At 36.3% G+C, this 10,640-nt stretch overlaps 2 protein-coding genes across 5 annotated transcripts in view; both read right to left on the minus strand.

Moving 5' to 3' along the window:
- Positions 1-10,640, minus strand: part of LOC118733172 (glutamate receptor-interacting protein 1) — a 179,760-nt gene that overhangs the window by 62,470 nt on the left and 106,650 nt on the right. The window lies entirely within an intron of this gene.
- LOC118733175 (putative nuclease HARBI1) lies at positions 7-1,526 on the minus strand. Its single transcript, XM_036462456.1, has 4 exons — positions 1,072-1,526; positions 679-1,011; positions 466-610; positions 7-413 (listed from the first exon to the last, which is right to left on the minus strand). The coding sequence occupies exons 1-4, from the start codon at positions 1,297-1,299 to the stop codon at positions 40-42; spliced, it is 1,080 nt and encodes a 359-aa protein (XP_036318349.1). The 5' UTR covers positions 1,300-1,526; the 3' UTR covers positions 7-39.

Here is a 10,640-nt window from a genome sequence, read left to right on the forward strand (position 1 = left end):
CAGTCTAAAGTAGAAAAATTATTAATTAACTAGAAGTTATTAAGAAACAAAGTTAGCTATTAATCTGTCTTGGATTCGTTTCGCAGCAGAAGATGACGAGTTGGAGTTTTCAAGAAGTATGTCTGCCCCACTTTCGGTTGCAAAGTTATCAGGTTCGTTCGTTTGCTGCTCTCCCAAACGAATATTATGCAGTACTGCGCACGCATTGACGACTTTTCCAGCAAACCCGTGATCGTACAAAAGAACCCTTTGTTGCGAAAGACATCGCCAAGTTCCTTTGAGGACGCCGAAAAGTCTTTCGATAGGATTCCTAGCCTTGCAGAGCGCTTCATTATAACGAAACTTAGGAGACCCCTCCGGTTGATTTGGTAACGGCGTCATAAGCCACGGCTCTAGGGGGTATCCAGAATCACCTGCAAACATTTTCTTTTAGAGTTAACTTTAACATTAATTAATAAGCGTTACCTATTAAAAACAAGTTGTGGTTCCCATTTCCGTACGAACGCTGCATCACTCTCCGCACTGCAGAGGAGCTCCAAATATAGGAGTCATGTCTTGCTCCCGGATACTTCGCATTCACGTTTAAAATTTTCAAATTTGGGTCGCATATCTATTGCAAATATACATATGTAGCAGTGGTAATTATGCAATAATTTTCTTTCATAACAATTTGCTTACCATTTGTACATTTAATGAGTGGTATCCATGATGGTTAACGTACGCCTCCTCATTATTTTTCGGTGCCAAAATAGAAATATGGGTACAATCGATCGCCCCAATAGTTCCCCCCACAAAAGGCGCCGGTGCTGAGGAAAATACTTCTCTGGCAACTTGACGTTCCATTTGAGTCATAGGAAACTTGACCTCCGTTAAAAACAAGTGGTTGTTAATTGCATCTGTCACACGATGAATACAACGGCTTATGGATGACTGGCTCATCGAAATGCCCCACTGCTCTCCTACAGGGCGTTGATAGCACCCAGTGGCATAAAAACGCAAAGTAGACAGAACCTTCAAAAATACAAGAGAATTTATACAAGGTGCATTAAGCTTAAAGATCTAGTGCCTCACCTGCTTTTCGGCAGATATGGCAGTTACTCTTGAGCCTTTCAAATACACTTCCAACCGTTGAACCAGACTGGCTGCCAAGTTGGGTCCTAGCCGGTATAATTTCCGGAACTCTGTTGGTGGCAACTCAAACGGATTGTCCGCACTCCGCAACATACGCCGATCCACCCTCAATGCATTAAATTGCTGCTGACTACGCGACAAACTATAAGCGAGGTATTCAAACGACATTTTTTCACTTAATTTTTTATTTTTGCGCTCTCGATTTTTTATGTTTTTTGTAACAACACCAAACTAGACGTTGTCAAATTAGCGGCTGTTGTTATCGTTAACGACAACAGCTGATTTTGCGTTAACGAATGTTGTTAGGGAAACGTTTAATGAATAGCTTAATTGATAAAATTGTCGTTTAGTTGCTTTAACAATAAAAAGTGTTGTTAAAATAGCGTAGTGAATCGCACTACTGCTGTAATATCTCTGCTTTAACTAGTCGCCGCGATGTTTTCGAAAGCCTTCCCCAATTTGGACTTACATCGCATAAGTCACCATTGGTAATGGTAAATTTTTGTTTTAGAGGTGTAAAAATTTAACTAGAAATTAAATTATGAGATTACATAGTTCTAATATGAAAAACTGGTTTTACATATTAGAAAGATAATTTTATGCCATTAGGGTTTGCCTATAATTTCGGGCATGAGGACGCCGTGGCTGGTTCAGGATGTGGCGCATTCTGGAAGTCCTATTTTCGACCACTTTTTCAATAAATGGCGCTGTCAGGACCGCCGAGAGCGGTGCCGAGCCCCAGCGAAGTTGAGATATTTCTTTAACAGCTTAATAAATATCCAATTCCAATGATGATTTTCGAGTGTGCCTCAATTGAATAACCAACCGATTCTCAAACAAAAGCGCATATTTTTGTTATGCAAAATAATCTGAGATTTGCAAGAATTTGAACTCAAACTTTATTCAAGTTTTAATGAAACCTTTAATAAAATGCTGTTGAAACATATTGTGCATCCACTTGAGAATCAAGAGTTTCTCAAAGGTTGGAAAAAAGTCTGCTTTATGCAAAATTGGGTGGTAACTAAGGATGTTAATTTTTCAGCCTTTTCAAAAACTTAAATCGAAAAAATTGCTTCTATATTGTTTGAGAAGCTCTCCTACGATAAAATAAATAATAAAAAAAAAATGGGTTGAAACCTACTTTTTTTATTTAAAGTGGCGTTTTTATTTTTTCTCTCTGATGTCAGAATTTATTTTAATGGGCATTGTAATTTCAAAGACATGATTAATTGCAAAAAATTATTTTAAAAATTCAATGCAATTTAGAATAAAAATATGGGTACCAAATGCAAGAGGAAATTTGTTTGGAATTTAAAAAAATTAAAATATTTTGGAGTCACAAGGACGAATGGGTATTTTTTTAAGTTGATAATATTAAAAGGACGAAATTCGAGGATGTTGTCGAGTTTAACATAGAATTTTTTCAAAAACAAATATTGCGAAATTTCAAAGATAAAATTTTAATAGGACATTTTCAATATTTACCAGCCCTTCTGCATCCAAAACTTGAACCAGTTTGAATTCAACAGGATTTCCTCTTTAATTTGATACCCTTGCTTTTTCTCTAAGGGCATTTCTCTGAATTTTTAAAATCATTTCTGAATGGCTGACTTCAGAGTGAAAAACTTAAAACGCAATTTTACTATATTTGGCATATGGGGTCGCGAATATATTGATATTTGTGTTTAAAATTTACTATCGCGCGTTGTTATATGTATAATGAGCTAGACATTTATAAAAACTATTGATTATTAAATAAAAAAGAAATATAGCCAATATTGGTCAATAAAAGGAGTTTATATTATTGCCATCAGGGCGAATTACAAATCCCGAAAATCCCGGGACTATTTTCCAAGATCCCGAGATTAACATTCCTGGTGGTAACCAATGTGTTTCTGTTTCAGTTTTTGCTAATACATTATTTTTAAATTTTTGGTGACAAAACAGTAACGTTGAGAAGAGGCCTGTAAATTCAATAAACTATAGCCACATTCGTATTTAGTTGATAAACAGCACTGGATTTTTGGTGAGCTAAATTTGAGCAATTGTACCAGCCAAAGTCAAAGTTCCGAATCTAGTTAAACTATCTTGTTTCATCGTAGATTGCATTATTGAATATTAGATGTACAAATGTTCGTCTTCGGCAACAGTCACTAGAATATTGCCGAAAATTCGGAGTGATACGCAAATATCAGGGAATAATGCGTTCATCTTCAATTCGTGCAACGTGTTAAATAGTTGGATTGGAGGTAAGCGAATTATATTTGCTTCGTGAATAGTCCTTAAACGTCTAATTTCTTCGATCAAATTGACAGAAACGTCCACCCTCGTAAACCGCACAGTAAGCTCGATGTGGCTACTGCCTGAGCACATTCACTCCCTACCCCCGAAGGCGGTGCTGCTATTCTTTAGGGAAGTAGGCTTAGAGGAAGTATTGTGAAGAGGAGGGGGAGCAATAGATCTCTAAGTTGCGGTACATACCTCATTTTGATATCTATCTGTCTAAGCCTCACAGGGGCAAATTTCTAGTTTGCTTCAAATCTTCTCGTAATGTATCCAATAAGGCAATCCTACAGAACGTAGAAGACCTCTTGCTTGAACTGAATCTCAGCGTTTTAATCCCTTAATTCTTAAGGTAACTCGTCAAAATTTTTATCCGGGCCATTTTGACATCAGTACCGTGGGTCCCGATATCCCGCACTCATCTATAATTTATATCTACGCACAAGATTGACGAGACTTTCGGAATGAGCCAAAAAGTTTTTCTACGGTTAAGTTTAACAGTAGGTTGTAAGTGGTGTGTCCTTGCAAACAAGTTTCGGGTTAGTTTTTGAAAAATTAAAAATTTTTTTTTAACTTAAATTACAAATGAAAAATGATTAAGCACCACTGACTTCAACTAAAATAGAAAATAATTAAAAAAACAGTGCATAATTTTAGGCATTAATTGCATACTTATGTATATATATCATACAAATGCTACCCTGCAAGAAATTGTACGAGTTCAGAAATGGTCACGTAGTACATACTCATCGCACACAAAACGTGTTAACTGGCATGAGCTGAGACGGTGGGCCTATCACAGTACGACAGTTCGAACAGCTTATGCGATCAGCGACATCTGCTTTTGGGTTGCCAAAGCCGATCTAAACCGAAGTTAATGGTTTTCCTCACAAATGTCGGTTGTGGCGCTGCGCGAAGACTACAGGTTCTGGCTCTGAGAGCATAGGTTCAAATCGGATTGGAGGTGGTTAGGTAAATAAAATAAATTTGATTTCATTTGGGGGAAAAAATAATATGTATTTGAATGCCATAACAATAAAATAAAATATTTTTGATATGATAAAATATAAACTTAGAGAAAAAAATGAAATAAAAATTCATAAAAAATAATATATACACTAGGCAGTGACAAACAAAACAAATGTTTTTGCCTTTGGTCCCGTAAAAAAAGTTCGCTGTCGGTCACAAAAAAATAATTGTGACCAAATTTCAGCACTCTTATCTTAAATATTTACGGTCGTATCTTTACTCCTTTATTTTGTAGGGAATGGTCAGAGCTTCAAAGTCTTCTGCCCCTCTTTTCGAAATTCTAAAAGCTAAGATAAAATTTTGAAATTTTATACAATTTATGTTTAGAAGGTTATAGCATAACTTTTCCGCAGAGGCGCACAGTAGAGTGGTTCATACTTTTGAAATCAGTTAAAAATAATCATAAATGTCCAACCAGTCTAATATTTTGGTGACCATATAGGATGTTATGAATGATAAACAACTTGGCCAACTATTTTTCCCTCATTTCTAATTTTAAGCGCCCGCGGCCTTCGTTTCTTTTTTTTGGAAATAAAGCACATGGGCGTTATTTCCGCGGACATTATTGCACTCCACCAATATTAACCTATTTCGATACTAAAAATACGAGTCTTCTTATTTTCGATATTCTTCAGTTCTGGGGGTTGGCTGGAAAAAAGTTTTGTACCACCCTAATACACATGCCTGTGCTATAACTATTTACGTTTGTGGATTTCTAAGTTACAGCTTAGGACAACTGAAGCAGTTAGTTATTGAACATTATTTATAATCGTTTAGCTCGATTTTGGTATTAGCTTTATTTGATAACATTGGCTATATTATCACCTGCTAAATAATTCCCCAACTGATAAGCGAGTAATTTGTCGTTTCCCAAATAAAAACTAAGAAATTTCAGGCAGTTATCAGTATCATGTGCTGCGATTGTGAACACCTATGTATATATCATATAAATTACCACCTCAAGATCTTTCCGCCTTGGAGAACGGACGGGACAATGTAACTGTACACATAGAGTGGCAGGAAAAAATTGGGACATTTTAACAAGTTTTGGCAATTTTTCTTTTGTTTACTCAATGTTTATTATTAAAGTTATTATTTAACAAAAAAAAATGTAGAAGTCTACAATTCGTGACCGCTTTCGATCCCATTTAGACCACGTCTGCCTGAAAATTCGACAAGTCGTACTTTGACTCCATCTTTCTTCGGCTTGTTTGTATGCACTTAATGGCAGCTGACAAGTGGCAAATGGTATACCAATGCGTTCTTTGCCAAGAAAAATCTGCTTGGTCGGTCCTTACCTTTCAAGTTCATCTGCTATGCAGTTTCCATCCATATGACCATATGACCAGGGACCCAAGTCATGTGAGTCTGTTCTGCTTGGCCATCTCCTGTAGTCTAGCGCATTCTTTGAGTAAAACGTAAAAGAGCTCAGAGCTTTTATTGAGGTCCGGATATCACCAAAGTTGATCCTTAGGATTTCGGTTCTAAGCTTATCTTGAGCATCCATGATAGCTGAAACCTGAGCATGAAATACGCTGCAGTAGTCTGGCATCCTAAAAGAGATTTACAGAGGAGGATTTCGTGAGAAAACGCCTCCTCCCATCTTACCGTCGAATTTCGGGCCATCTGTACAGATGTCAATACTATCAGGTGGAGTGCTAATATCTTCTTTCCACTTCTCCCTGCTTGGGATTCTTGTGCTGAAACTGCTTTCCGGAACCAAAATCGAAGCACAGCCGTTTGTACTGTTTGGAATAAAGCAAAATTTATTTAATATACAAGAGTGTCCCACGACTTCAGGTTGCCACTGGGATGCCTCTCTCAAGCGAAAAAAATTTAATATAGCGTTCAGAGCATCGTTTGGCTTGGTTCGGAGTGATCCGCTTATTTAGATCATACTGGACCTTTGCACATTGGTGAATAGCCCGAGTTTTACTTTTTTCTAATGCAGGCCACTATACGATCACTACATAAATATCCATAAATGAAATTGGGGGACTGAACCGTATACTCCTTCCACTTCAGTTTCTTATTTAAAATAACCACTAGAAATTTATATATAATACGCGAAGGCATATTCAGTGACGGTCATCAAACCGGCACCGTTTCTTCGTATTTTAAAAATGATAATACCATAAATTATGTGAAAAAAAAAAAATAAATCAAAAGTAAAACTAGCAAAAGTAAAGAGCTTGGCCTGTAGATGTGTAATAACGTTTTATTTTTTGAAGACACAGAAATGGCTCGACAAAGGTCTAAATGAAACTTGGCACATATATAAGCAACAATTGTGACTAACGTTTGGAATATTTTTTAGGATTAAATTTTGGCGGTTTGACGCTATGCGGGTTCACTAATAATACAGCATTACGGGTAATAGAGAAAGAAAAAGTTTCACTTCAGTCGCGTATCGGATTCACACAACTTTTTTTTTTAGAAAAATCGTATCGCTGTAGGGGGCTAATAATTTAAAGATAAGGGTATTTTTTGACCTTCTATGTTAAGGCGCAGTATTTTATAAACATGTCCTATACAAACTTCTTGTCGCTTTGCTGATCTTAATGAAAATACATGCTTATGTATGCAATAATAAATTGTTTGATAACAGAAATGTAATGCGTATTTTTGAGAATCGTATTTTGGACGCTGAGGCTATGCTTATGTTGCCTTGAACTTGTAAAAATGTATACGGTACTTGTGTTATCAAAAATCAATTTCTTAGTGACCTGAAATGATTTTAAAAACAAGCTTCTATACCGATTCTTCTTTTACAAGTATGGTATGGCAATACATACCAGCCTCCTTGGCTCTATGTACTGCTGATGCTAATTCATTAAATTTGACATACAATAAGAAATGGAACGAACTTATTTGTTTTGTATCACTCATTAGATTCGTGCAAGCTGATCTTAAATATGTCTACGCCATTTCCATTTCGTCCGCTTTGGTAGGTATAGAGGCTTTAGGGCTCTTAGGCAAGTCTTTTCATTATCCGATTTGAAAAATTTTCGAAGGGGAGTCTTGCTTTGTGGGTAAAAGTTGAAAAAAGAGGCGCACTCTAACGTAAATATGTATTAATTTTTTTCCTAAATACAGCTTCAGATGGCTCTATGAAATTAACACCTTTTGAATTAACAATTTCAACGGCGGTCTAAATTCATTTATAATAATTCACGGAGCCCTTTTCTTGTATTGTATACAAAACTCTGGAAGCGTGCTCTTCTTCCATCACAACGAGATCTCTTTGGGTTTTCGCCTTTCGTTTATATCGATGTGTATTAGGGCGGTCCTTGAAAATAGCAACTTTTAAATTTTGTATGTTCTACGCACAAGATAAAGACATTCACGAAATTTTTAAATTTAGAACAAATTTTAAGAGGCTGCTACCGAGGTTTAAAGCTCGACAAAACTTTGACTGGAAAGCTGATAAATTTGACATGACATTAAAACCTATTCATATAAATTCATGAACTCGCTGAGTTATAGCTGGTGGCCAAAGTTCAAATTATGTCGAAATTTCGCGATTTAAAATAAATTGCATTAAATAAGAACATATTTTTATTAGTAAATAGTTTTGTACTTCAATTCGTAACATAAAATTAAATGAATACATAAATTAATACTGATAAGGAACCATGTCTTTTGACAGCACGTGAAAAAACAAAAATAAAAAAAAATTAAAAAAATATATATACATACAGACATACAGTAATTGAATCAGCAAGCTTGATTGAAGGTACATATCTAAGCTAACTCAGCCGCGTGTACCGAACCCCTAATACATACAAACTATTGAATTATTCCTCAACAGAGAAGTAACCGTTAATGTTTGTTTCCTTTGCATGCAAATTAAGTGTGCTCCCTAAAGTGGTTGGGAATACAAAAATCACAAATTTCAGCCTCAATGAAACACAAATGCAGAAATTAAAAATCGAACAGAAACTTCTTGATGAAAGTGTTGAAGCTTCCGAAAAAGATTCTGTGAATTCAGCAATACGAATTCAAATAAATGCATACATACATTTCTGACGCTTGTTATGCAAAATAATTCAGTTCGAAATGAGAGAGCAACGGGGAAGTTAATTCTTCTCCAACTTTAGTTTAAACAAATCGACCAAGTAAATACATATGTACGTTAGAGTGGTCCAAAAACAGTAAAGACGGAAATGCGGAATGGCGCCACCCCCTAGGATTGTTCAATACCGAAAAAATATACCCTCCTCGGTCCTCGCGTGTAGCCCGCTGGACACTTTTTAAATGGACATATAATAAAAAATTTTAAATTTATTTCAATTCGATCCAACTTTATAGCCAGCTGGACATCTTAAGTTTACAATTGAATTGTTTTTTTTTGCGTTTGTGGCAATACTGTCGTAATACGATCCAAGAAGTGAACAGTTATTTGAAAAAACGTGTGGTCCTTGTGAATGTAATTTCAAATTAATATTTTCGCTATATTTCTTCCAATCCAGTTTAATATTTTATTAAATTCAATCGAAAAATACTTGTTCTTTAAGGTAAATAAAAAATCTTTTAAATAAGTTTATTAAAATTCGGATATGAATACTGTTTCTTAAATGTTCAGTGGGCTGGACATTTGGTAGCTATCATGTCGAAAAAACGTTTTACGGAAGAAGAGGTGATGGAGATGCTCATGGACAGTGATTTTGAAGGTTTGTCCGACGATGAAGACTTGGAACTCGTTCCTAATTGTTCGAATGTGGCTTCTTCAAGTGATTCCGATTCTGACTACAATGCAGAATCTGATAATGAAGAAGAAAATATTGCTGAACAAGAGTTGGTTGATGCAAATGAAAGCCCCTCAAATCTTCAAAATAAAAAACCGCTTAAATGGCTAGCCAAAGAATTTGTCGTGGGTAATACTCCCGCTGCCGACGAGGCATGGAACGCAGAAGATAGATTTGAGTGGACACCTTTCCAATATTTCTCGGAGTATTTTGACGACGATTTTTGGCGCGAAATTTCACAACAAAGTAATACGTACGCTCTAGAAAACTACAATGAGTACAAGAAACTATCTGGGGCCCACATACTTGCTGGTTGCATGAAACTTCCGCGCGTAAGGATGTACTACCGACCTGCTATTAATGTTCCAGCCATTACACAGATACCAAGGGATCGATTTTTTAAATTAAGAAATTATATGCATTTTATCGACAACTTAAGAGCTACACCACAAGAAAAAGAAAACAACAAATTGTGGAAAGTTGAACCAATAATAAAAGCCGTTTTGAAAAAATGTCAATTGCTACCAAAGCCAGCAAAACTGAGCATCGATGAACAAATGATTCCATTCTCTGGTACCACGCAATTGAAACAATATGTTAAGGGGAAACCCTGTCCTGTTGGTTTGAAAAATTTTGCAACCACGATTTAGGTATCGGAGGAACAGTAGTGCAAAGACTTGCAGAAAATATTAGTAAAGGCAGCGAAATATTTATTGACCGATATTTTACTTCGATAAAACTACTAGAGTTTTTGCTGGAAAATGGAATATATGCTACGGGCACGATTCAACAAAACCGAATCCCCAAAGAACTGCGAACAAAACTTTCAACCGACCATGATCTTCTAAAAAGACGCAGAGGTACCTTCAATGAATTTGTGAGAGAAGATGAGAAACTAGCGATTGTAAAATGGATGGACAGTCGTTCGGTTCTAATGGCGGCCACGTCGACTGGAGCACGACCACTTATATCTGTTCGTCGATGGGATAAGAAAGCCAAAAATTACATAAATGTCAATTGTCCCCGTATTCGTAGCAAGTTACAACACGTCAATGGGAGGCGTAGATCTAGCGGACAGGTTGATATCCTATTACCGTATTAACATCAGAACAAAGAAGTGGCCCACACGAGTTTTTTGGCATATGGTTGATCTCGCACTGTGTAATTCCTGGGTTCTTTATAAAAAAGACAAATTTTCCTGTGGTGCAAGGAGGTGCGAGTTGATGGACCTATTAGATTTTAAGATGTACGTAGGAGAATGTTTGTCCGCATGTGCTGGTAAAAGAAGGCTAAGTGACATCGAAATCGAAGACGATGTCTCAACAAAAAGAGTTAGGTCCATACAGCCCCTACCCCCAAAAGATGTGAGAAGGACTGAAAATAGACACTTACCCATCTGTGCTGTCCAGGATAAAAACAAATTTATGAGATGCCGTAAAGAAGGATGTA

This window comes from Rhagoletis pomonella, unplaced genomic scaffold (assembly GCF_013731165.1).
Source record: "Rhagoletis pomonella isolate Grant_MI unplaced genomic scaffold, Rhpom_1.0 Rhpom_scaffold_00002, whole genome shotgun sequence".
NCBI lineage: Eukaryota > Metazoa > Arthropoda > Insecta > Diptera > Tephritidae > Rhagoletis > Rhagoletis pomonella.